The sequence below is a fragment of the Lissotriton vulgaris genome, chromosome 3_1 (genome assembly GCF_964263255.1).
Source record: "Lissotriton vulgaris chromosome 3_1, aLisVul1.2, whole genome shotgun sequence".
NCBI lineage: Eukaryota > Metazoa > Chordata > Amphibia > Caudata > Salamandridae > Lissotriton > Lissotriton vulgaris.
The window spans coordinates 407,401,811-407,429,632 of record NC_141689.1 but is presented as its reverse complement, the minus strand read 5'-3'; the positions used below and the strand labels follow the sequence as shown (position 1 = coordinate 407,429,632).

Here is a 27,822-nt window from a genome sequence, read left to right as displayed (position 1 = left end):
TTGCAAGGGATTCTGGGTAACAGAACCTGGTGAGAGCCAGACAAGTCACCCAATCCTGGGTTTCCCTGGGTGTCTATGTTTAAAAAATGTACAGGTTTGCTAGGTTTCCCTAGGTGCTGGCAGAGCTAGGGTTCAAAATCTACAGCTAGGCACTTTGCCAAAAAGGGTCAATTGTCCCTGTGAAAATATGGTGTGTCCACATTGCGTTTTGGGCCGTTTCCTGTCGCTGGCACTAGGCCTACCCACAGATGTGAGGTACTATTTTTCTCGCAAGACTTTATCGAATGCGGGGTGGGTGAAATTTTGTGGACCCACACAGATACCAGAACTTTCCGCCACAGAAAGGTAAGGAAAAAGTGTTTCTTTTTCTTAAACAAATTGAGGTTTGCAAGGGATTCTGGATAACAGACCCTGGTGGGAGCCAGACAAGTCACCCTATCCTGAATTTTCTCTGGGTATCTAGTTATAGGTTTGCTATATTTCCCTTGGTGCCAGGAGAGATAGGGTTCAAAATCTACAGCTAGGCACTTTGCAAAAAAAGGGTCAGTTTTCACAGTGAAAATGTGGTTTGTACACTTTGCGTTTTAGGCCATTTCCTGCCACTGGCACTAGGCCTACCCACACAAGTGAGGTACCTTTTTTCTTGGGAGACTTTGGGGAATATGGGCTTCGTGGAATTTAGTGGATCCACGCAGATTCCAGAACTTTCCACCACAGAAATGTGAGGAAAATTTGTTTTTTATTACAAAGTTGGAGGTTTGCAAGGGATTCTGGGTAAACAGACCCAAAAAAAGGGTCTGTTTTCACTGTGAAAATGTGGTGTGTACACGTTGCGAATAGTGCCGTTTCCTCATGCAGCCAGTAGGTCTACTGACACAAGTTAGGTACCATTTTTCTCGAAAGACTTTGGGGAATGCATGGTGGGTGGAATTTTGTAGGTCCACATAGATTCCAGAACTTTCCACTACAGAAATGTGAGGGAAATGTGTTTTTTGGATAAAGTTTGAGGTTTGCAAGGGATTCTGGGTAACAGAACCTGATGAAAGCCAGACAAGTCACCCATCCCAAATTTCCCTGGGTGTCTAGTTTTAAAAAATGTACAGGTTTGCTAGCTTTCCCTAGGGGCCGGCAGAGCTAGGGCTCAAAATCTACAGCTAGGCACTTTGCAAAAAAAGGGTCAGTTTTCACTGTAAAAATGAAGTGTGTCCACGTTGCATTTTGAGCCATTTCCTGTTGCGGGCACTAGGCCTACCCACAAAACTGATGTAGCATTTGTATCGGGAGAGTTGAGGTAATGTAGAGCAACTGTTAATACCTATTGGCTTTCTATGCATTTCTGGCTTCCAAATGAAAGACAATGTTTAAAAGGAAGTAACTTTGTAAAATGCCCTATAATACTCATGCTAGTATGGGTACTCACAAGTTCGGAAATGTGCAATACTAGTGTTTCTAAACTCTATATTTTGTTCCAATTTTAGAAATACATAGGTGTCTTTCATCCTGATTTTTCATAATTTATATTTTCCCAAATTAATTGCTATATACTCAGTAAATAATACAAAACCATTGAAAGATGCTGCTCACTTTTTGGCTCTGGGTTCATCAGGTTCTTGGTGAACCTTCAAGTCCTATACATCCCTACAACCAAAAAGGTCCAGCATATGTAAGGATATATTGTTTTCAAACATCTGTCATGATTAGAAGAAGTTACAGGTAAAAACGTTGGGACAAATGGCTGTTTTATTACACTAATTTTCAATTGATCCTATTTTCAACTGTTAGTTTCTATAAAGAAGCCTTGAAGGATCTACACAAATGAACACTTGCTGAATTCGGAATGTTGTCTACTTTCCTAAAATGGATATCTTTCCAGGAATAATTTTTGCTTTCTTACCCATTTCTACCATTATTTGGAAGAAGGTTGAAAGTACAAAAAATAGCAAAAATAGGCAATATCCCAGTAAAATGCCAAAACTGTGTTAAAAAAGTTGGTTTCTGACAAAGTCTGTCAGTCCCTGAAACTGGAAAAATGTTGATTTCAGACCCACAAACCCTTTGTTTTTTGTTGTTGTTTTTTTTGGAAAACCTTTATTGAAAAATCAAGGCACACAGCTATTTAGCCTTACATCCCAGAGGCTAGGCAGCATTATTAGAAGAAGGATGATCAGTGCACACAGTACATATTATAAAATCGTATCAGGTTTAGTTTTATGTTATAATAACGGCAAACCTATGAGTTAAAGAACCTAAAGAAACATCGGAACCAATGTGAAAAGGCAAGAAATAAGTACATAAATGCGACAATACCCAACACAGGAGAAGGCAGGGCCTTATGCCCGCAGAGTGCAACTGAGCAGTACAAAGTGGACGATATTGGGAGGAAAGGAAACCAGGATGGCAATGAAATGATGAGTGTGTTGGAACTAAAGGCTAGGGAGAAAGCTGTATGTCCAATGGGGCAGTATCGGGAGGGAGACAGATATCACCCCTGTACTCGTTCCAGGCCCCCCAGATCATATTCCACTTCTTGGGCTTGCCCCGGGCGACGTACACCTTTTTCTCCCGAACCATACACCAATCCATGTTGGTCTTCCACAGTTCCACAAAGGGAGGTGACGGGGCGCCCCACTTCTGAGCGATGTCACGCTTCGCCACCATGTTTCCCAAGGTGACCCATTGGGTTTGCGCATTATTGTAGTCCGTGGGGCCCCACACATTCAGCAAGCAGCGCCGGGCCTCCGACGGCAAATCAACACCAGTCACCTCACGCATCACCGCATGGACACGCCTCCAGTAAGAGGCGACGGCGTGGCACTCCCAGATAATGTGCATGAATGTGGCCAGTTCACCACAACCACGCCTACAAAGACCGTCCACCGAGTGGCCCATATGAATCAACCGGGGGCCGGTCACATACACTCTATGCAAAATTTTTAATTGGACCAAGCGTAATCTAGCTGGGATTGCCACTTCCTTGGGAGAAGACACCGCATACTGCCAATCCTCATCATCCAGTTCAACTCCATCACGCACCCACTGGTCCCTCACACTCAGAAGGAGGTCCGTTCGGACGTTGATCAATTTTTTGTAGACCAATGAGATGGCACTGTCCGGCATATGACCATCCAACACCCTGTCTTCTAGCGGGGACGACTCAGGGACCTTCTCACCCTCCGGCAGTACAGCCATAAGGGCGTGCCGCAGTTGGGCATATCTAAAGAATTCCATCTCTCCCAACTGAAACTCCGCTTGTAAAGCGGCGAAAGACTTTATCTCGCCTTTAGCCATCATGTCGTCGACCCTGGAGATACCAATAAGGTCCCACCGATCAAACCCCTTTGTGTGCCACAATTTACCCAATAGGTCTGAGTCGTAGAGCGGGGTGGCCAACGTAAGCCTCCCCTTCCATCCCTGTGCCCTTGTGATAGCCCTCCCTATGTGCACAGCTGTCCTAGTGGGGCCGTCATTCCTCCATCCAGAGATCTCTAATACAACGCCCTGTAGTACTTCCCGCCATTGAGGAGCCACCGATCCATGGCGTACCCCGGGTTATCGGCCGGCCCGTAGAAACCATGGTTAAGGGTGGCCAATTGGGAAGCCCAATAGTACCGTCGGATATCAGGCAAAGCGATGCCGCCATCACACCACGGAAACGTCAGTTTGGTTATAGCAATCCGTGGTCTACCATCCCAAAGAAGGGTCCGCTGCAAACCTTCGACCTCTCTAAAATACCCGGAGGGGACTGGGTCCTGAGTATTCTGGAGCGCATACAAGAATCTGGGCAGGGACATCATTTTGAACAACGCCGCACGTCCAAGCAGGGAAAGCGGTAGCTTACGCCACCCCTCTACGTCGAGCCGAAGGCGCGCAAGAGGGGGAAGCAAGTTGTTCGCATAACGTGTCCGGGCATCGGTTGAAATATAGATGTCCAGGTATTTAAACCCCTGCCTCGCAATCTGCATGGCAAAGCCCCTGGGAAGTCGCGGAGTCTCACCACTCAAAACATATAAGTGAGATTTTGACCAGTTAATAACCAGGCCCGAATACCTGCCAAAGGTATGCAGCACGTCACAAACCACAATCAGGGATCTGCAAGGAGAGGTGAGGTAGAGCAGAATGTCGTCCGCGTATAAGGACACGCGGTCCTCGAAGCCAGAAGACCACCGTATCCCATTGATATCAGGGTGAACCCTTAACCAAGCAGCCAGGGGTTCCAGCGCCAACGCAAATAGCAAGGGCGACAAGGGGCAACCTTGCCTGGTGCCCCTTCGAAGGGTAAAAGATGCAGATACTTGGCCATTGACCGTAACATTGGGAAGTGGATTAGCGTACAGAAGCTTGACCCATCTAATAAATTCAGGGCCAAACCCGAACTTCGCCAGAACCGCCCACAGGTAATTCCATTCAAGGGAATCAAAAGCCATCGTCGCATCCAGGGACGCCAAGATGGTCGGCTCCCGGAGCGTGCTGATCCTTGACATAACTGCGTGAAGCCTCCTTAGATTAAGGGCGGCATTGCGGTGAGGAATGAAGCCCGATTGGTCCGGATGGACCAAATCGCTAATCGCACCCACCAGCCGATTGGCCAATAGTTTAGCCAGGATCTTAGGCTCGGCGTTCAGCAAAGAGATAGGGCGATACGACCGGCAGAGGTCTCTGGGCTTCCCTTCCTTGTGAATGACCTCTATGGTGGCCAGTCTTTGGTCCGGGGGGAGCTCACCCATCTCGCGCGCCTCAAGGAACATGTTCCGCAGGGGCGGAGCAATGGCGTCAGCCTTTATTTTATACAGCGCCACCAGGAGGCCATTAGGGCCGGGTGCCTTACCGGACCTTAAAGAGCGTATCGCAAGTGCGACCTCGTCCGCCGTTATACCCCTATCCATGTTGTCGCGTTCGGTACCCGACAAACACGGAAGGCCCACCTCTTCAAGAAGAGCGGCAGAGTCCACCTCGGACATGACAGAGGCCGAGGTATATACGGACTCAAAGTAATCGGCAAAGACCGTGACTATAGCACTGGGGTCGGTGACGGCCAAGCCGTCCTCCCCCAGTACCTCAGGGACCACCCGGAAGGCCATCTCCTTCTTATCAAGCCACGCAATAAGCTTGCCTGCCTTGTCCCTGACATCGTAGATCCTCCCTTGCTGTTCTCTACTCATTGCCTTGGCAGCGTCAGTAGCAGTAGCAGTGGCCCGATACTGCTTAATGGAAAGAGCGTGGAGCAGGGCGGGAGTCGGATCAGTCTCCAATTGGGAGTCAAGGTCCTCAATCTCCGATTCCAACCGCACCACATCCTCATCTCTGCGTCTGCACACCTCGGCTATTAAGGAGAAGGCTTCACCTCTCAAGACAGCTTTAAAGGCCTCCCATAGGGATATGGCCGACGCTACTGAGCCCGTATTTTCAGAAAAGTAGAGCTCAATGGCTATAGCCAGGAGGTCACGAGTCTTAGGGTTACGGAAGTACCACGGATTGACTGGCACCACCCTCTTAGCCACCACGATGTCAAAGTCAAAGGACACCCAGACCGGGGAATGGTCCGAAATGCCCCTGGCCAACAAACGGGCCTCAGAGACGGCCGACGCGTGGGCAGCCAATGCCAGGACATAGTCAATCCTGGAGAGGCTACCATGCGCTCCGGAGTGAAAGGAGTACTGACGCTGAGCAGGATGAAGCAGTCTCCAGCAATCAATAGGTCCCATGGTATCCAAGAAGTCAGGAAGCCAGGACTGCGTGCTCCGAAGATCCCTGGATGGATGACGGTCTAAAGTCCCAGATCCAACTGCATTAAAGTCACCACCAACTATAAGCAACGCTTCAGGCAGACTCAAAATGGCGCCCCCAAGATCCTGAAACGTAGTTGTTTGCAAACCAGGGGGGACGTAAACAGAGACCAAGACCAGGGTACGCCCCTCCCACCTACCCGTGACGGCGACGTAGCGTCCCCTCTCATCGATCACGCTGGATTCCACCTCAAACGGGAGTGACATGCGCACCATAATCCCCGCCCCACGGGACCCCGAAGAGAACCCCGAGTGGGCCACCATTTTGAAACCTTTTCTATTGAGTGCGTGGCACGTATTCCCAATCAGATGAGTTTCTTGTAACAGGATGACATCAGGCATGCATCTCTTAAACATTTGCAGCACCACCCCTCACTTAATACGATCACCCAGCCCATTAACATTCCAACTCAGAACATTTAACTTCTTACCCCCCACCATCAATGTGGAGGCCCATGCCAGCCCTGCAGGGTGGCGTCGCTATAACAGAATCAACAGCAGAACAGTTGCCTTGCCAAGAAATGGAAAAAAGAGAGAAACAAAGAACACATAGAGAACAAACAACCCATCCACCCCCCGCCCTGCACCCCTGCATTAGACTAAAGAGCCCCCCCAACTAGCAGTGTGCCTGTCGCCCCAAAAACTACTCTACGAAAAGCCCCTAGAGGAGAAAGGAGGCTGACCTATCCCCCCCGTTTCCCCCATTCATAGATCAAGGATATCAGCAAAAAAAATACAATATTGTGTAACTAACTGCCTGGGCAGACTCATTGTCTACTCCTGAGGATCCGGGCCACCAGCTGCCCCCTCTGATTGTTCCTCGGGTTCCTCCCGGTGCTGAGGCAAAGTGTCCAGCCAGTCCCCGGCCACCTCAGGCATGTCGAAGAACAATGCATGGCCATCATGTTCAATGCGTAATTTCGCGGGGAACAGCATGGAGTACTTCATCCCCAGCTCGCGCAGTCTACATTTCACGCCCGTGAAACTTTGCCTTCGCTTCTGCACCGCTTGGGTGAAGTCCGGGAAAAAGTTAACGTCAGCATTTTGAAACTTCAGCGGCCCACCTCTCCTCGATGCCTGCAGGCTAGCGTCCCTGTCCCTAAAGTTGAAAACTCGGGCGATGATAGGACGCGGAGGGGCCCCTAGCTTCGGGCGGCCTCCGGGCAGTCTATGAGCTCGCTCCACCGAGAAAAACTTGCTGAGGCCACCGGGGGCCAGGTGGTTCTGGACCAAGTTCTCAACAAAGAGATCGGTGGCGTCCTCCTCGGATCCCTCCGGGACACCTACAATTCGGACGTTCTGGCGCCTGGCCCGTCCTTCAAAATCATCAAGCCTGCGGGCAAACAGCGAGTTCGCAGCTTTTAGGTCACGGATCTCCGATTGCAGGTCCGTTACGTCCGAGGTCAGGCTCGACGATTTTATATCGAGTGACTTGACCCGGTCATTAGTCTTGCCCAGATCGGCCCTGATCAAATTGATTTCAATAGCCAGCGTGTCGACCTTGTGCGTCAGTACCTCATGTTGCTTGTGCATCTCTGCTTTGATGCCCGCAATAGCGCCCATGACGTCCCGGAGGGTTGGGGCCGAGTCGTCCGGCGACACATCCCAATGCATGTCCTTAGGCCTCGCGGTAACTCCGGGCGAACCCTTTGGGTGGGCGTAGCGGTCTGTGTTGGTGGACTGGGAGAAAGATGATTTTCTGCTGACCCAGGGCTTCCCTCTATCGGAATCACCTCTGCCAGCCATGTTAGGCAAGAAGCCACTTCGGTCGGGAAGACCCCCTGGCCCTTGCCGGATCACCAAATCGGCAAGAGGTAGCAGTCATGCGCACCGTTCGAACAGCTCCAACAGTCTCCAGAGTAACTCGGGTGACACTTCGAGGTGGGACAATCTCTCACTCCCCAGACCACCTCCGTGCAGCAGCTCCGCAGTCGCCCATACAAGCCCGGGCACTGATGGCGTCGTCGTCCCCAAACTTCCACACGGTGTAATTCCACCTAGGGACCTCGGATCTTCAATCGGAAAACGAGTCCCGTGTCAGCAGCAGTTCAACAACGTGTTCCCACTTCCGTGGGGCAGGATAGGCGACAGGATTAATTCGGAGGATCGGAGGGTCTTCGGAGCTCCAAGCTCACGCGGCCATCTTGGTTGCCCGCGAAGCTCCTCCTCCCACAAACCCTTTGTTGATACCATTTCCAGGGAAGAAACAGACGCTTTCATTTGCAGCACTTCATTCACATTTTTAAACAAATGTTTTGCTGTATTTTGGCTAATTTCAGGATCCCCTCCAGAGTAATCCACAAACCCTAGATACCTTTCGAATCCCCATAATGTTGGAAGAAAAGGGGGCAAATTTGACGTGGATCCCTTATGTGGTCAAAAAGCTACAGGGGCCTAATTGCGAACTGTCCCAAATAGCCAAAATAAGACTTAGCACAGAGGGAAAGGCCTAGCAGACATTTGTACCCTCTTGTGAAATTTGTGCCTTTTCATTATGACGTTTTTACAGGCTTTGAACATAATGTCCAAGGATTTTATAGCAGACACATATTCTTATATTCCACGAACACCATCATTATCTTCTTCATTCTTCTTCATCCAACAGAACAGCTTCCCTCTGTATGTGTTTCAATATTTTCTGTCCATCTGGTCCTAAACAATGTTTTAGAATAACAAACCTTTTCTTATGTTTGAATGACTCTCTATCTAGAGCATCTATATAAGCCTCAAAGCCTTCTTTCCATTGCTCAACGTCTTGCTCTGGATTTGTTGAGTTGGGTGAAAAACTCGGAGGTGGTATAATTGATTAATGCATTCTGTGATTTGCACAGTACACTGCACAGTGCAATTCTGTTGAAAGAAGCACAAGAATTCGCAAAGGTGTGTGAATCCCCACAGAAGTGTGAAAATATGATATGAGCACCACTGTAATATATACAATAAAGTAGATCCTAAAATTGGTGCAAGAATTTGAAGAAAACTATGCTGACTGTAGTATAAATGGAATACTAGCACTTAAAACCTGGAATGAAGATGACACTATTCCAAAAGAGCCCAACCAAAAATGTCTCACAATGGTATGTTGCAGACAACACAGTGTAGTGTGCGCACCGATGATGTGATGTGGTATCCAATTTGGGTTAATCCCGAATGAAAATGGCGCAATATGGCAAAGTCGCAGTAATAGCAAAATGGTGTGTGTGCAGAGACTGAATGTGACTTGCAGCCAGGTGCAAAATGGCTGCACATATGTAACAAAGGTATCTCCCTGAGCTCCACTTACATATGTAGCTGGCGTGCGCGACACGCACCAATCACAATGGTTGCACACGTCGGGATGACGTACAAGGTCAGGCAACCAGGCAGCCTCAAAAACAAAAAGATGGTGCTGACAAACGTCAAAAGCGCAGTACCATTATGTTGTAACTCTCACCGCAGAGAATATCTCCTGATGAAGAAACAGTCTCCCATATAATTGTCTGGAAATTGCACCTATAGAATGCCGAGTACACGTGAGCTGCTCCTTATCCAACCTGCTGTATGAAATCAACATCCCATTCTCATCGCCAATATAAAGACAGTGATTCAATAAAGTATTTATTGAGATTTGTAGTACAACAAATACAGCAGGATCGCACTTGGGTGCACCTTCAACCTCCTCCCAAACCAACTGTCACCCATGGGATTCCACGCACCCACATTCCACAGAATTTATCTTCAACATTCTGTAACCATGGTGAGTAGAACCTAACACATCTTTCCGCTCATAACAAGAACAATCCAACAGGTCTCCTGTCGGCCGATTCCTCTAGTCGCACCAGTCACGGAAGCTGCCACATGGCAGCACTCTCTTCAGTGGGGGCATCCAGGTTGTGGTGCACGTGCTGCCATGCTCATAGCCATCCTCTTCTGCGCATCTCGCAGTTTTCCACAGTGCTTGCAAGCTGTGTGTGTCTCCCTGCAGAGGTCCTCCACTCTCGAACATGGTGGCTCCAGACCGGTTCGCTAAGGTTCCATCAGTACCAGGGCTGTTCGATTACTGGTGTAGAGCAGATAGGGTCCACCGCCCTGTAGTAGTCCTCAACCGGGGCTCCAAGTGCCCAAGTCCCTATTCACCACTAAGCCAAGCAGTCACCACGATTTTGGGCTCGGGCCTCGCTGATTAGACCTGATTACAGCAGCATCGCTCCTAAATTGCATCTTGCTATCGCTGCTACAGTGGCGGCTGGTGACATTTGAAAGTGGCAGGGCGTAAGTGTTGCGTATGAGTCTTACATCGCGAGCGTGCGAAGTGCGCATGGGTGACTAACAGAAAGGGTGTTTGGAAGGCTGCTGAGAACCCCTTACCTTCAACCCGCCCATTTATATATTGCCATATAAGTGTTGGTGGAGATTCTGCCACAGAGCACAGGGGGCCAGCTACCCAGAAAGGGGTGTTGAGGGGTAAGGAAACTCTCCTCACCTGGTCCCTGGTAACCTCTGCCCGCTGTTTGATCCTCAATGATTGGTGCCAGATGCTGCAAGAGAGGTGCAGCTCTCAGACACCCTCGTTCTTCCCTCTCTGGCCCGTCTTCGCCTCTGCCCTCCTCGTGGTTGTACCAGAGCACTCACTCTCCTGGGCGCACCTCCCCGCCGGCACCACACTCCCTGTTCGCCTGTTACCTGAGGGCCTTATTACAAACAACAATTATACATTTCTAAACGGGTTCTGTGTGTCATACTAATCCTGTAGATGGCACCGATTTATTCGCCGCTCAAGTTGCACAGCACGATAGGAAGTTAGGGCCACGGTTTCACAAGATGAACCCTACCCTGAAAGATCCTGCCCCATCCTAAACACACGGCATTTCTTAGGCTTAGCCCTCACCGCGTGAGCTAAGCAAAACACATGTTTGGCAAATACTTGTAATTCCAACCCGTGCCCTGTTTACGGACAGGTCGGGATACAGCGAACCCACCAAGATCGGGCCCTTGGCAGGGATCAGGGTGCTCCCAGGCAGCATGAGACTGCACCAAACTGTTGTATAAATGTTGTATGTTGGATACATCGGGGGCTGTCACTGGCATATTACACAGGAACAGCGTCAGCATATTTCACTGACTCGGTCTGGATCCGGCTCAACAATAGGTACCGGATCCTAGGTATGTACGTCACGTAGCAGTAAGGGGTGGTCGATGCAGTCTGGCACGGTGAGGACGGGTATAAATGAACTTAAACACTGTGAGGGATGGGGTGACGTGCAGAGGATAGGGTGACTGTCTCAGACAAATAACGCGCTTCGCGCCCTGTGATGAAGTAGGGAGCGCTGAATACATATACAATAAAATGCAGTTCGATGTGTGCTGGTTACAAGCATGGAAGGGGTTAAAGAAACATAAACATTGTGAGACATTGAGGTGACCGCGTGAGGAAAGAGAACGGGGTACCAGCGCGGACTCGCACCAGCTGATGTGTTCAAGTGATGGGAGCGTCGAGCGAATCACGGAAACAGAAACATGACTCGAGACACAGGCGGGACAGGAGCAGACACTCGTCCAACCGCCCAACGCATGGCAGTGTCATGTGAGGAGTGCGGGAAGGGGTGACTGCAAGAGGCGCTGCAGTTTGAACTCTCTGAGTGGCTTGGTGGTAGACAAATATGTGTCGTCTTCCGTAATCACAGAACAATACACATAATAAACGCATGCTCAAAACTGTAACCAGCCTGCATTAAACATAAGTGAGGAGACAATCCCAATAAAAGCGCGGTCAGGAGGAGGCACCAAGATCATTCACTCTCATTCCCTCAAGGCGGAGGCCAGAGGTCAGCCCAAATGGCAAAGAAATATAAAAAACTTACCTTGGCTTCCCGACTCGAGTCCCGTCCCGAGACTGCAGTGCAGACTCCCGCCTTCCTGGATTTAGAATGCCCGTGCCGCCGCTGCGTCTGACGTGGTCGTGTGGGCTCTCGTCGTCACTGGAGGCGGCAGGCAGCCTCCCTCCCCTCCATGGCAGCCGGCGCTGATTGGTTCGGCCGGCTGCCCTAACTGCGTCATTTCTCTGAGTCTGCATCCTGCAGAACGAAGAGTGGGAGGACGCTTGGGGGAGCGGCTTGCCCACTGTTGCTAATACTGTCTGTTTGGACAGCCTCTCAGGCTGTCCAAACAGTCAGTATTAATAACAGTGGGCAAGCCACTCCCCCAAGCCACTCCCCCCTGCCCTGAGGCTCGAGTTAGTAACCAGGAAGTTCGCTGCTTTCTCGCCGTGCGAGAAGGGCAGGCAGAAACAAATGGTAGTTATAAATAAATAACTACCATTTGTTTCTGCCTTCTTTTCGCACGGCGAGAAATCAGGTGGGGCGGCGCCCAAACGCCCCCATGTAGAAACCGCTGCTGCTCTGCTGTGTCTCCCTTAGCAGTAGAACAGTATAGAGGGGGTATTTAGGGCTCTCGGCAGGCTTCATCTTGTCAGGATGATGCTGGATGTAGATCAGCCGAGTGGAGCTCCGAGAAATGCTGCTCACTCCATCAGGATCAGACCACGCCCCTCAGTTAGTGTCATGTTGAAGTGAATTACATTTGTATCAGTCGTGATTGATTGTTGCTGGTTGACAGACAAGTTAAGACTCTTTTTAAGTTTGTACTTAGGTTATTTGCGGTAGGTGTTATGCGGGTGTCAGTTTTATTTGGTAAGCTAGTTTAGTGGCAGTTTGTGTTTTGTAAGTTATGTAGTGTAGTGTGTTAGGCCTCACTATTGTTTTCAAGCAGTATTTTGTTAATGTACCTATTGTCATATTTTCTTTAATTTATGTATATTAGTAATGCTATGTTACCATTGTGCTTGGTATGTTTGTTTTGTGAGGGTGGGTATGTTATGTGTTTTTTACTGGTGCAACATTTGCAACTACCTTTAATGTATGTTTTTATGGAAACTAATTTGGTGTGACTAAAACCAACATTATTTTTTTATTTTCTATGACTTTTCAGATTACCTAGAGTGCTTTCTACTTGGAATATCGTGTTTATTTTGATAAATGTCCGTGGATTACTTTGATAGATGTCATGTAGAGATTTAATTTTTGTTGCATTGTTTTGGGTTTAATTATTTTCATTTCTCACTTTTTGTATCTATGATTTTTTAGAAGTGGGGTGGAGTCACGAGCGTCAGCTTCGCAACTGTAAGTGCAAAATATTTATTTTCGGGTTGGAAATGTTATATTTTAATATTTTATATATGTAGTTTGCTTTTCTTTTATATGTGTGGGTTTTAATTTGTGAGCTGCATTGTATATTTTCATATGTATGGATTATTTTGGTGTTCTAATGTGCATTTTAAATTAAATAAATTATTTGTATGTATAAATGTTATTTTGCACTTCATATTTTTAATATAGATTTTTATGTAATTGTTTATATTTGTTCTGGTGTTGGTTTTTGTTGTATTTTAGTTGTGAGTTAACTAGTAGGTAGTTTACAGTAGTGATCTAGATATTATTAGTAGTCTACTCTTTAATTATTTACAGAGTCTGACTTTGAATTGCAGTATTTATTACATTTCAGTGGTTTCTTCAGTTAATTTAGGTTTGATTTAGTTTACTGACTGTTCTATCTTTAGTCGTTGGCAGCTTTGTTCTTTTATGAGAGCTTCTAGGAATGTGTATTTTGTTAACAGGGTTCTTCCTAGTGTGGCTTGGAAGGCACTGTGCCATCCTTTCAGTGCTTTGTTGGTCTTAGCAAGTTGAGCCATGGTCCTGTCGTGGACATCCCACCATGGTATTTGGACTTCATGTTGGTGTATGTGTCCAAAATTTTGCAGTCTGCAACCCAAGTGTCTTCAGAGTGGTCCATTAGTGGACTTTGTTTTTGTCCATTCTTTGGCAAAATTGGCACTCTATTATCAGGTTGTAGTTGTTAGCTACATCTGTGACAGATGCCTATGCTATGGCAATTAACTTTTTAATGTCAAAAGGAAAATAGCAGGTAGACCACTATATCATTCACAAGATGTGTCACTTAAATCTTTGTCACTATGATATACCCATTCAAATTCCTGAGAACATTTTGAAAGTAGAACACTGCAGTGAGTTGCTCGATTCTTTGAAATATTACTGCAGCAAAATACAGATGAATGAATAAATCATTTAGCGAAGGCCGTGGGATAACTAGGGGACAAAGAGGGACTGGAGGATTAACCCACACTGCGCGTCTAGCATAGCTTCCCTCCTCTAGCAGGAGAATGGGGTTAGCTGCACCCTCCCCAACTTGAGGGAAATGCAGGCTAAATGGGAAGATGAACACTTCTAGGAAAGGGATCACCGCAGATCAAAATAAGAAGGTCAGGCCAATCAGAAGCCATTGCACAATAAAAATATTCCCAATAGGCAAGCGTTAAGAAGCGGGGGCAGTGGCAACAACAGCCGTCATAGATGCTTCAGCAGCTGAACTCCACCCACCCACAACAGTATTAGGCACAGGAGGCACACATCAACAGCGCCATACAGTGAACAACAACAGCATCAAACAAAGAACAAGGGGCCCGAGGTGGTCAGGTAACCGGCTCTCCCCTCATCCTTAAGCATTGGTATGTCAAATGGTAGGGCTACTGTATGCAGTCTGCAAGGACATTCAGGGTGGCAGCAGTGGCCGGCCTAGTCCCAAATCGTCTCTGTTTCTCTGCTCCGCTCCGCTCCTGAACAGGAAGCAGGCAGCCTCCTTCCCCTCCCCTAAGCCAATCACAATGCTGCAAAGGCAGCGTTGTGATTGGTCGAGATGCCGACCAGCCAGGCGTCTATAGGGAGGCCATTTTCTCCATGTAGGCTGCATGCAGCCTACATGAAGAAAAGGCAGAGTGCGCAAGACTGTAGTGGGCAAGCCATTCCTCCCCTGCCCTAGAGCAGACCCGCACCAACCAAACCCTTCTGCTTACTCGCAGTGCGAGAAGCAGAAAAATAAAATGGTATTTGTAATACCATTTTATGTTTCTGCTTCAAGCACTGCAGAAAAGCAGTAGGGCGACGCTCCTCCACCCATTTGGAAGAGCCGCCCATGGGAAAATATTGAACGCAGGCAAGGCATACTCAGCCTTCAATCCTTTAGAGATGGCTACATTGAGAGGCATGTTATTAATAGTGTTCAGAAAGGACAGAAGTGTGATATTTAGCACTGTCTAAAAACATAATATTCTAAAATGATGAAACAGAATGCAAAACGGTACAATAATGTGCAAACCATGGTTCTACCTGTTCTTTCCCATTATTATAACAGAACAATAGACCCCCTCATTTACTAATCATTGATTGGTGTTGCCCTGATGAATCCTAGCAGATGTTACATATAGGGCCATATCATGATCCCATTGTCCACACTTCGCTGGCACAAAAAGTGTCTACGAATTTCTTTTTCGCATCTTCAGAGAATACACTCAAAGAGACCCCGAGTTACTGCATGTTTCGATTATAGCAGAGCTTAGAAATGCGAAATATAACTTCTACCATGTGGTTATGAGTGCCACTGCCTGCAACCCATGCTTTAACTCGGAGATGTGACAAGATAATTTTAGCACTGGGCATAGTTTGCTTAGTAGCGCTACGAGTAGTTACTTCGCACTACGCACCCTACGCATAACTACGCAAAATGCGTAGTGCGGTAGGGAAATGCTGTTTGCACTGATTGCACAGTGCTGGATGCTTGTCCGCACTGTGCAATGATTGCAAACGGCATCTTGCACAGTGCAAGCAGTCATTTTCTGCCGCTCGAGTAGATTTGTACTCGAGCAGCAGCTTTCTCAACGCGAACTGGTAGTTTCTCAGTGCGAGTGGTCGCGAGCATACGCGACCACATACCTCTCCTCCCCGGGTTGAGAATCTCACCGGGAGGTTTATTTTCCACGCTAGCGATTGGCAACTTGATATTGCTGATCGCGAACGAGGAAAAAGTCTCGCTGGGATGTTGATTGTGCTCGCTCGCGGTCGCCAATTTGACGTCGAGGACCACGAGCAAGCAAAAAATCCACACTATGCTAGACTATGCGTTTTTGCACTGTGCTACGTGCAAGTTGTGTAGTGCGTAGTACCCCAAACTACGCACGCTCCACGAGCGTAGCGTAGTACTGCGCCCAGGGTTAGATAATATATGTGCTGAAGATGGAGTAGTGGCCATTATCCACCTAGCCCTGAACACAGCCTTTGACACGGTCAACTTCAATGTTCACATTGAAAGGCTAAGAAGAGCTGGGGTAGCAGGAGGAGCCATCTCTTGGATTCAATCTTCCAGTAATGGCAGGACTTACCAGGTCTTCTCAGGGGAATCCACCTCCGGGCCTCTACCTCTTAACCATGGAGTTCCCCAGATGAACAGAGCGCAGCCTGAGAGGGCGCTTTAATAAAACGAGTAAAGTGAGGTTTCTGAGCATGGCCTGGCACTTAAACTGTGATAAAATGATGAAAGAACAGACTTACCATATTTATCCTCTCCAGGTCAGCCAGATAGGGCGCATTGTAGTACTGTATGGACAGCACGATGGTGTTGAGTATAATACACAGCACAAGTGTGCTTTTGAAAATAAAATGTGAAACAAAAGCCAACAGCTGCTCTTGAAACTTAAAAAACAATGGACAACACGTCCAGGAACAGAATGCTCGATTTACAGCTTTCTTGAATGTTCGCCATTTGGGGTTTTCAGTCTTCTGTGTTTCTTTTTTTCCTACAAAAAAAACAGACAATATATTTATACACGTTTCAGAAAAAACAAACACATTGAAAATGTAAGCGGATTTCTTAATGGATTACAATACAGAAAGGTGATGTTTTCCATGTGTTCTTACGAGCTTTTTAAAGAATGTGGTGAACCCTTGATTGCAATCCCATTTGAAATGGTAAATATATATTTTGCATTTGGAGCAAATGCTCGGAAAGGGATCATTGTGCCTGCCCGGATTAAAAGGCCACTCGAATCCAACCGAACTTTTTTTTAAGTTACAGCTAAATATCCAATACCTCTTTTCTGCAAAACATGTTGAATAACGTTTGACGATTCAGACTAACACATCTAATTGCCAGAGCAATAAGATAACAAAATATGTATGGTAAGTAAGCCCTACCACAAGGAACTCTGTAAAAATAGACATGCAATATATACTGCATGAACAGTAACATCGGGACAAAGAGGGGTGTAAGGGTGCAAAGACAAAGTACAGTAGTGTGAAAAAACAGAACGTGATGAGGCTGTTTGTGGTACAGATTCTACTGTGATAGTAGAAACGTGGTGGGGGAGGGGTAGAAAGCATTGACGGATCCACTGGAACAACATCAGCCTATCTTGGCTGGCAGCCATCGAATACGGCTCTGATGGGATTCAGGTTCAAGGTGTCATCTCAAAGTGCCACAATGGCAGCTGGGTAATTCTCATCAGTACATGAGACCTCATTGTACATGAGGGCTACATGCCTATTGATAGAGTTATGGAACATTTCGGAGAATAGCAAACATGCAAACTGTGGCCCAGCATGAAGAAGAGAGATCATTGTCAGTGTTGCTTTGCCCTTGAGTTACTTTTCATGATGCAAGGGCAACACAACTCCTTGATGAATCTGGCCCTTGGTTCAGGGGCATAACACAAGCCCCCGCAGCCCCTGCATTGCGGGGGGGGGGGGGCATGCTCCAGGGGTCCCCTCCGCGGCAGCGCGGCCGTGGAGCCAGTTGCGTGGGTGAGAGCAGTCGCGTTCAAAAAGAACCGGCGGGAGGAGCACCACTACCAATGGCGCAGCATAACACAGGCCTCTGCGCTCCAGGGGGCCCCCTACGCGGCGGCACGGCCACGCAGCCAGTGGTGTGGGTGAGTGCAGTCTCGTTCAAAAAGAGCCGGTGGGAGGAGCAGCACTACCAATGGCGCGGCATAACAAAGGCCCCTGTGCTCCAGGGGCCCCCCTCCGCGGCGGGACAAGATTCGAAGGTAATTGAACAATTAAGGGAAACACTTTATGTTGGCCATTTAGTGCGACGTGGCGCTTTCTAAAGACAGACTGCCAGTGATGAGTTGCTGTTGTTTGCACTTGCTATTTGTGATGTCACAGCGCGCTGACCCCATATTTGTTGTACTTCTCCTTTCCAACAAATCTGTGCTTGGGGACAGCGTGGGAAGCAAAACAGAGTGGTCTGTGTGCAGATAAACAGACTATTCCTTGGGGTGACGTACGGTTTACTGAGCTCAGTGACGTCTGCAGCCATCTGACCACATTTTTTCTGATAGTGATATCCTGGGTTTATAGTCAAGAGCACACAGCATTTTCTGATTAGCAGTTTAACGTGAGTCATTGTAGCAGGTGACTGCAAGCCCTAGACCTTTTGCATAAAAGAAAACAAAACTGAGACCTGGCTGGTAGCTAACTGTGCTCACAACATAGCGACTACCTCGACCATCAACAAGCTGTCAGGGTGGGGATGGGGTGAATAATGCTGGCAAGGATGGGAAACCGAAAGGAACATGCGGTAGGGAAGTGCGACATCTCAGAGTGGGAGGGGACGGTATCCATGCTATGTGTGATTGAGTGATCTTGTGGCCCCAGGGTCCCAGAATTACTTGAGCAAGAGGTGGTGTTGTGTTTGCAATGGGAGGATATGCACTGGTAAACAGGTGGTGATTCGTTTAAAAAAATCGAAGGTGGGTTCAGACTTGCAGAGGCCGCCGCACTTTGGGGGGGGGGGGGGGGAGGCTCAAGGGCCGGCGCCTTAATCCACGCCGAGCCCCAGTGGAAGAACCGGCTCTGAGCGACCAGAAGCGGCAGGAAAGCTCAACACCTCGCAGTGGAACATCCTGTTGGCACCAAGGAACCCCCCAGCCAATAGGGGGGACAGCATGATACAAACCCCCCAATGGGGGGCCAGCTGCACGGAACGGACGAGCAGAAGGGGGGATATAAGCCACCGCTCCCCCCAGATAGCTCCCAATTTTCGTGGAGCGGGGGAAGCGGCGCACCTGAAGTTTTGGAGCAAAAGAGAAAAACATACCCCCTTGGACGGAAGATACGTGGACAAGCTGGTCAGGTTAAAAGTTTTCATCCATGTCCAGCCGGAGGACTCAGTGCGCCATAGGGTGTGGGAAGAGCTTCCCCCCTAAGCTCCACGAGGGGATCCCAGGCGTTGAATTGGTGGAATGCCCGGACAGGCCATCCGCACTGGCGTATTCCCCCGGATCATCAAGCGGCGCCTCCCGCCTCAGAAGAGCAACCCGAGGTGAATTGGGGCGCCCAGCGGGCGAAGAAAGAAATCCGAGGACACGGCTGAGCCTGCGAGAAGGGATGGCGGCAGAGCGGCGGTTAAGGCCTGAGGCAAAGAACATGGACCCCACCCTCCCCCTCGTCACCCAAGGGCAGAAGGAAGGTGGATGACGGAGAACAGCAGCAGTGGCAGGGTTGTACCTCTCCAAGGCCAGACACGAGGGACCAGCGATGAGGGTGCCGCCAGAAAAGGAAACTGAGCCCAGCTGCCCGTGGCGGAAACGTGCAAGAGAAGGACGGCGACAAAAGGCGTGGTGAGTACGGGCCCGGAGCAGGCTGGCAGCGCGCGATCGAGCGAGATCTGAGAGATCCAGGCGGGTATCACACTGCTCCTACGGCTGGTGATAGCTGGATAAACCCCCGAAACAATTCCAAAAAGGATGAGATGGAGAGTACACGGAGGCCAGGGCTTATATTTCCCTCGGCAATGTTTTCAAAATGGTTTAAGCGCATGAGTTAAGCTGTTAAATATCTTTAATGCACTCTGCTATAGCACGTGCGCCGGGCCTCAGGGGGCCCCAACGTTAATTTCAAACGGGGAAAGGAAGTACGAATTTGGTGGCACATGGCAAGCGCGATGATGAGGTTGAAGGACCCCGGGCTGGTTAATGTTAGAGCGACAGGCGAAAGCTAATGGAAGACCAATGTATGGTTGTGGTTAAGGGCAACGGGGAGGAGCACCCCCGTGTAAAAAAAGTGGGTACGAGTTGGGTAACAAGACACATCTGTTATTCAGCACCCAAGTGAATGCGCGTTTAAAATTCAGTTATGTTAGGCGAATGAATCTGAACAACCGGAACCCCGGCCTAAGACCGCCGGCCAAACGTGAGAGGACGTGGTCCATCGGGGCAGTGTCCACAACCTGTGATTTTGGGCAAAGCTCCTCGTGCCAAAAAATTGTGTCTAAAATGTGTCTTTGTGTTACGTACCAGGTGCTCTTGTAAAGTGCTCCAATACCTCCGCGGCGAGTACGCGCTATATACGTATGGATGTTGAAAAACTCTTAATGAGAGCTGTAAATACGTTTCTTCACCGACGGCAGTTTAGAATTAAAAAATAAAAAAATGAATGAGAATCTTGTTTATCGTTACGCTTTGCCAACTGCCTTTTTAAAAGTGGCATGACTCTACTCTATCATTAGAGAAGAGCCGCCCCAGAAGTATGCCTTGAATATATGGTCACAAGTTAACTACAATGTGCCCCAGATATGATTTATCAACTTTCTGTTTTATCTTCTTAAACGACCTGTATAGCTATTAAGGGTGAAGCAAGGTCATTCTATGCTAGCCATGCATTTGACGTTTTTGTAGAGCGTACATCATTTCCCCAATGAGGTGGTGCAAATCTCATGCAATTTTGCTGTCATGCAATTGTGGGAAATTTCAGAGCAATTGTTGGCGTGACAATGCATTTAGCAAAAGCACAACAGCTGCTCACATTCTTAGCCCGAATGGGGCCTTTTGCCGTACAAGTATAGTTGGAATGGCACACAATTACCCAAAACAGCATAGTGGTGTTATTCAGGAATTTCATATAACAGGCAAACGCAAAATCTCACACTTACACCGGCATACTTTACATTTTTACCAAGGGCTAGTTGCCTTGGTTTTCAGGCTGAACGGTTATGGAAAATGATACACTGGGAAGTAAACAATGGGCCTTAGATTAGACAATCTCTTCGAGAGGGTAAGCTGGGATCAGTGCCTAGTCCCAGCAGGGATGCTCAACATCCACGATGTCTGGGCTAATCACTTGATTTGCCAGCGCCATGGCAGGTGCGTTATCGACCTCTCAAAGATGAAAGGCTGGGCTAGCCTACTCGGACTTAAAAAGGTGACTTTGGAGCCGAACCCAAATTACAGTAATGGCTACATGAATAAATAAATAAATAAATAAATAAATAATAGAAATGCATACGACATGGCGCGGCCAAATAAGGCCAGAGGAAACATCCCGCGATTCTGGGCAAATCACTTAGTCTCCAAGGCCAAAGGGAACGAATGTTGCGCTGGGCGCGAGTGGCCCCGAGCGCAGATCCTGCGCCCACTTCGGCCTGGGTAAGGGGGCCGGCCTCGCAAATAAAAGGAAAAAAGCACAGCCGCGGACAAGGTCGGCGCAGAATATGTATGGCGGTTTTTCACCTTGGGTTGCCCTGGTCACCCAGAACCTTTCGGCCACGACCGAGGGGGGCTGACGGAAGGAAGGATGAGAGTCAGCGAGGTGCCGTCCGGTGACGCAATTGTGCATGTGAGCCACAATAATCACGGGAGCTGGGGGAGCCGCAGGAAGACGTGCGCCTCCCTGCGGCGTAGCGGGAATTGTTACAACGGATGGCTAAGGAGACACACCAACAGGGCGGTGTGTAGAAGTAGGCCACTCATTCTGGGATGCCGCACGGCAGGGTGAGGTGGCCGGGCCAAGGAGGGGAGTAGAGAACGGAGACGGCGCTCGCGGCCCAGACCCGGCCGGACGGCAGGGCACATAAAGGTAGCGAGATGGGGGCCTAACTCCTTGGAGAAGCTACCCCTCCCTACACGCAAAGGGCGTGGGTGACCAGCCAAATGGCGGTCCCAGAGGTAACACGACAATGAGGAATACCAACGGAACAACAAAAGAACTGGTTTGGTAGGCGTGCCATCTACGAACTGAATGTACCACGATATGATCTGCACAAGATGATGATTGACATGTTTATGACCCAGATATGATTTATGACAATGATGATGACATGTATGATTTATGACCCAGATATGATTTATGACAATGATGATGACATATATGATTTATGACCCAGATATGATTTATGTAAATGATGATGACATGTATGATTTATGACCCAGATATGATTTATGACCACGGCGATGGCATGTATGATTTATGACCCCGGATATGTTGTATGACATGTTTATGACCCAGATATAATTTATGGGATATTGTGTTGACATGCATATGACCCAGATATGATTTATGATCCCAATAAAACTGCGGCCAACAACCACCACAACAACTACAACCTTGTTGGCTAAGTGTATTGGGATAACAGGGGTATTGGTCTTGGGGTAGATACTTCCACGGTATGGGGGAGTGCGGGGGTTATTGCAGAGGCCACCGCACCCCCCCCGAAGGGGGGGGGCTCAAGGGCCGGTGCCTTAATCCACGCCGAGCCCCAGTGGAAGAACAGGTTCTGGGCGACCAGAAGCGGCAGGAAGGCTCAACACCTCGCAGGGGAACATCCTGTTGGCACCAAGGAACCCCCAGCCAATAGGGGGGACAGCATGATACAAACCCCCCAATGGGGGGCCAGCTGCACGGAACGGACGAGCAGAAGGGGGGGATATAAGCCACCGCTCCCCCCAGATAGCTCCCAATTTTCGTGGAGCGGGGGAAGCGGCGCACCTGAAGTTTTGGACCCACCCACCCACACTTAGGAACCAGCAGTTGTCGCAGTGCTGGTCAGCAACACAAGCATCGGCCGAAATTGTTACAACGGATGGATAAGGAGACACACCAGCAGGGCGGTGTGTAGAAGTAGGCCACTCATTCTGGAATGCCGCACGGCAGGGTGAGGTGGCCGGGCCAAGGAGGGGAGTAGCGAACAGAGATGGCGCTCGCGGCCCAGACCCGGCCGGACGGCAGGGCACATAAAGGTAGCGAGTTGGGGGCCTAACTCCTTGGAGAAGCTACCCCTCCCTACACGCAAAGGGCGTGGGTGACCAGCCAAATGGCGGTCCCAGAGGTAACACGACAATGAGGAATACCAACGGAACAACAAAAGAACTTGTTTGGTAGGCGTGCCATCTATGAACTGAATGTACCACGATATGATCTGCACAAGATGATGATTGACATGCTTATGACCCAGATATGATTTATGACAATGATGATGACGTGTATGATTTATGACCCAGATATGATTTATGACAATGATGATGACATATATGATTTATGACCCAGATATGATTTATGTAAATGATGATGACATGTATGATTTATGACCCAGATATGATTTATGACCACGGCAATGGCATGTATGATTTATGACCCCGGATATGTTGTATGACATGTTTATGACCCAGATATAATTTATGGGATATTGTGTTGACATGCATATGACCCAGATATGATTTATGATCCCAATAAAACTGTGGCCAACAACCACCACAACAACTACAACCTTGTTGGCTAAGTGTATTGGGATAACAGGGGTCTTGGTCTTGGGGTAGATACTTCCACAGTATGGGGGAGTGCGGGGGTTATGGACAAGGTAAGGAAATGGTGAGGAGGATTTCGTCTGCCCATGTATGCTTTTTAGGTAGTATGTGTGGCTGGGGCTGGGGGCAGGCCTTTTTATGTTAGGAGTTGAAACTTTGCCTCAAAAATTGTATTTTCTATTGTGCAGTCAAAAGACCTTGTGAAATGCGGCAAGAATGCAGGCCAAGAAGAAGCACTTTGTAAAGTCCGATGGGTTTAATATTCAGAGAATGCAAGCGCTTCAGTGAACAAATGGAATTCAATGTTGTCATTTGCCTACTATTGTTGAGCGGCTTAAGTATTTCACCTTAGGAATACACAATTTGGCTCAGTGACTCGGAATGGTGTTGCTTTAACAAATGAAAATGGATTTGTGAGAAATGAAGGTGATGGGTTCCTTGGATCAGTGGACATATGCATCTACTCTACTAGCCTGTTTTTGACATACTCTAGGAGTCTGTGTTTGTCCTCATGGTCACACATTTAAACTTCAGTGAGCCCACTCAGCCTTCTTCCTTCTGAGGTTGATACAATAAATGCTGCTGAGCTGCATGACAATAAATGTCTAGGCACAAATTTGCTATTCTTAGAGACAAGGCAACAGTGCATTAAAGTTGTTTCACTGTTTTGTTTCAAAGGGAGAGAGAAAGAATGTGCTGTATCTACTAAGATAAGGTTCCTTTTTTCTCTCTATCTGTGCTGGTGCACCTTAGGAAAGCATCCCAACTTCCATTGGTACTGCAGGTACAGTGGCACGGGCCCACTACAGTAGCCAGAGGGCCATTTCCTTCCTTGCACCAAGGCCCATGACACACTGGCTATGCTACTGCTTATAGAAGCCATTTGCCAACACACACACCCTTATGCCATAGTGCCAGGGTGTGTGCGTTCTCTAAAACATAGCTTTAGTACTGGCAGGAGAGCCTTCCAATACAAAAACTATGCTTTTAGGCTTGTTGGCTTGTTCCACTGTGTATGTGTGCTGTACAATGCAGCTCACATGTAAAATGGGGTAAAAAAGGAGAATTAAAAAACCTTTCTCCTCGTTACACCTGCCTTGAGGAGGTGTAAGATTTTGGCACAAACCCCTCTCTACCAATGATTTAGATAAGAATTTGCATCAAAGCCTATCAGTGGTCACATGGGAACGCCCATGCACCAAACACAGAATGCCCCGTAGACGGAAAGTAACGCAAAGCAGTGCACAGCGCAACTTTGAGTTACTTTGGGATAGTATCCAATACAAATCGTGGAAAGTAAATCACACCCTAACACTTCGTGAGAGGTTTGTGTCACAAAAGTGTCACAAACCATATACATACCATTAGTGAATATGGGCTCCTGTGGGTGGTGAATGATTAATTTAAAAAACATGTTATATTTAACCACATTGCTGCGGCGGCTATTCCGCCGCAGCGCTAAGTGGGCGGGGCGGCCTTATGCTGGTGACAGAACCGCTCCATCACCAGCCGCGGTTGGGCTGTGCTTGTGACGGAGCGGTTCCGTTATGGCCCCGCCCGCTCAATAGAGCGCACCGCGCAGGCGCGGCGGCAGGGCCATGACAGAACCGCTCCGTCATCAGCACAGCCCAACCGCAGCTGATGAAGGAGCGGTTCCGTCATCAGCATCGAACGGGTTAATACAAGGACCATTGTGCAAGGACATATTTGTTATTGACTAAACTAGCTCCTAAGAGAGTTTGGATGGGAGCTTTCAGGCCTGCTACTTTCAGCAAGGCCAAGAAGGATGCCAATTGCAAAATTAGGGTATTTTATGATTTGGAAAGGACTGACAGAATTCACAGGGAGATTGAATTTGAGGACTATGTGTAATTTATTGACAATGATGCCTGCATGTATTTTTTGGGGGAATGCGTACTACTTGCTGGAGTTTTTAGTATGAATTATACTTTATTTTATTTCTGGACTGACAGGCCAGTCTGCTAGGGGTGGGCATAAAAATTGACAATCCCACCTCAAAAGGTAATTACGAAGTTAACTTTGAGATCAGATGGGAGAGGGGCGACAGATAGGTACTGAGGGGTAGCCTGAGGACAAAGGAGGCATAGGTGGAGAGGACATTTTATGGAGGCGGACGGATAGACTTGAGAGGACAAGGGTGGCTGTAGGTCCAAGTGGGTGGGTCTGCTCTATTAGTGAGGCAATGAGATTAGGCTGAAGGTCAATGTGCGTGGTATGCAATTTCGTGAGCATCAGAGCAGACACCCTTACCTCATTTTGCAACGGTGCCAGTAGTGAGGAGATGTTTGTTTTTGTGCAGGAAGGTACACCTTCCTGCACAAAAACAATCATTGAAGGCATTTTCCTCTTTCTATGCATGCTGCAGAATGCAGTACGCATAGAAAGAGGAAAATAAATATTTTTTTCCTTGTTGTGCCTCCTTACGCCTCTCCTGGGGAGGCGTAGGATTCTGACGCATTTCCAGCTTTACAAAATGTAAGTCTATGAATGTGTCAACTTCCATGGATGTTGAGTGGGAACACCCACAGCAACACCCATGGAATGCCCCTTTCACGCAGACTTATGAGTGAAAGGGTAAACATATTTACAAAGATATGAAAGTCATGTAGGATGACTTTACATGGCCTTGTAAATATGGGGAAGCCCATTACACTGCCGGTGCATCAATGAACTTGCGGCGGCGGCGAATGGTCTTCTAAATAAGCCCAAGTATTTGCACGCATAATGTAGGGAAATGTGCCTGAAAGAAAATGAGAGGGGACTGGTTTAATAAGCACCCTCTTCTCCAAGAGGACTCGCTACTAAGGCTGGACTTACCATTTATTCCATTGGGCATTTCCCCATGGGGGTTGGAGCCATAGGAAGCCAGTTTTTGAGGGCATAGGGCCACTTCTGGCACCTTTGCCTTTTCCTCCAGCTCCCCCAGGTAATTACAGCAGGCGCATCAGGCACTTTAGAAGAGAGACAGAAAGAGGAGACAAGGACAGAGAGATGAGAGAGTAGGGGGCTTAGCTATTGTTGGGGCAGCAGGTGCAGTGGCGCCAGGGCACAAAGCTCGAGGGGGCTCATTAAAATCTGATAATTGCTGTATGTTACTATTCCAACAGCAGTCAAAAAGGACATTTTCCTTGCTCTTACTGAACCCATTGTATCCTTGCTACACCACATTTGAAAAAACCTTTTCCCTTCTCTTTTATTTGGATTAACATATAACCATTGGGCTTTGTACAGCGTCTTGCAGTGCTTCATTTGTAAAGGAATAAGTGCCGGGCCCTTTTCGGAAGGCCATTGCAGCCTGCACCATGCATTGCCTTTGCCAGCGCTGTCAAGGACAGTACCAACATAACACCTAGCTATCACACTCTTACAAGTATGACAATGCAGACTACTTCAGGCCACACAGAGCTATAATAATGGTGTGAGAGGATGGTATCATTCATCCTCAATGTTATTTGACTTAATAAACATGGGTGTTGTATACTCATCTCAAAATTAAACAGACAACACCACCATGCAGTGGACAGTCACTACCAATTAAGTGCTGGTACCGAGCACCGGAAGGCACTGGTTCAAATTAAGCATTTGTGTCTTGCATATTATATGTTGCAAATATGATCACTATGTGAGCACAGCATCATCTGCACATTATTCTGTTGTATGACTGTGTATTATATTGTACTGCACATGGATTGATTTAATACTGATGTCAGAAATGCAGATTTGCTTCCTAATGCAATTCAGTTGGAACAGAACTAAATTTCTTATTTGTTTGGGATTCCACTAATGTCCAGATGCGATTTCCCTATGCACACAAGAATACACTTTGACCCCTTGCCTCATGTCATAAAGGGGCGTCCTTGTTGAATATATATAGGAGCTGTTAGAGTGGGCAGAGTTAATATGTTAAATTACAAAACAAGAAGACCTAAAATAAAAGCAAATATCACCAGGTCGTCTCAGTGGCCTAACATTAGCCTCGAAGGTCCCGCGGTGCGGGGGTACCCGCAAGCTTCAAGGGCCCCCTCTAGCACTGTACACAGGTGGGTCTGAGAGCTCCTGACAGGGTACGGAGTGTGAGGGGCCCACTTCACGCACTTTGCAGGGGGGCCCCCCGCAAGTTTCCTTACGCCACTGCCTTGGTTATTAGTGTTCAAGTTTCTGGTCCGATAAGGGCAACAAACCACCCTTCTGGATATCCACGCTAACTTGCTGGCTTTATAAGCAACCTTTGACACTCTTGACAATTCTCTTTATCTGAATAAGCTATTGGATGTGTAAGGGGTATCAGAAATAGAAATAATCTAGGTCAAATCCCTACTTGAAGAGGGATATGCTAGAACTTCCAAAGGGGAAGCATCATCAATTTCTATCCGAATACTTAATGGACTGCCACATGGCTCTTTCTAATCCTCTATTGTGTTTTAGTTTATCCAGTGTCGACTATGCAGGTGATACTCAAGTAGTGTTTCATCTTCTCCACAGATGGATGCATAGCGATTGGCCCGATTTAAATTAAACAGATTTGTTATTCATCGATGTGGAAGCCATTTGAAA

General features: G+C 47.9%; 1 protein-coding gene across 1 annotated transcript in view; it reads right to left on the bottom strand.

Moving 5' to 3' along the window:
* Window positions 1–27,822, bottom strand: part of LOC147726517 (sodium channel protein type 4 subunit alpha-like) — a 450,487-nt gene that overhangs the window by 389,092 nt on the left and 33,573 nt on the right. Inside the window, exon 2 of the mRNA XM_086963476.1 lies at window positions 16,254–16,360. Coding sequence (XP_086819602.1) covers window positions 16,254–16,360 — 107 coding nt within the window. The remainder of the gene's footprint in view (window positions 1–16,253; window positions 16,361–27,822) is intronic.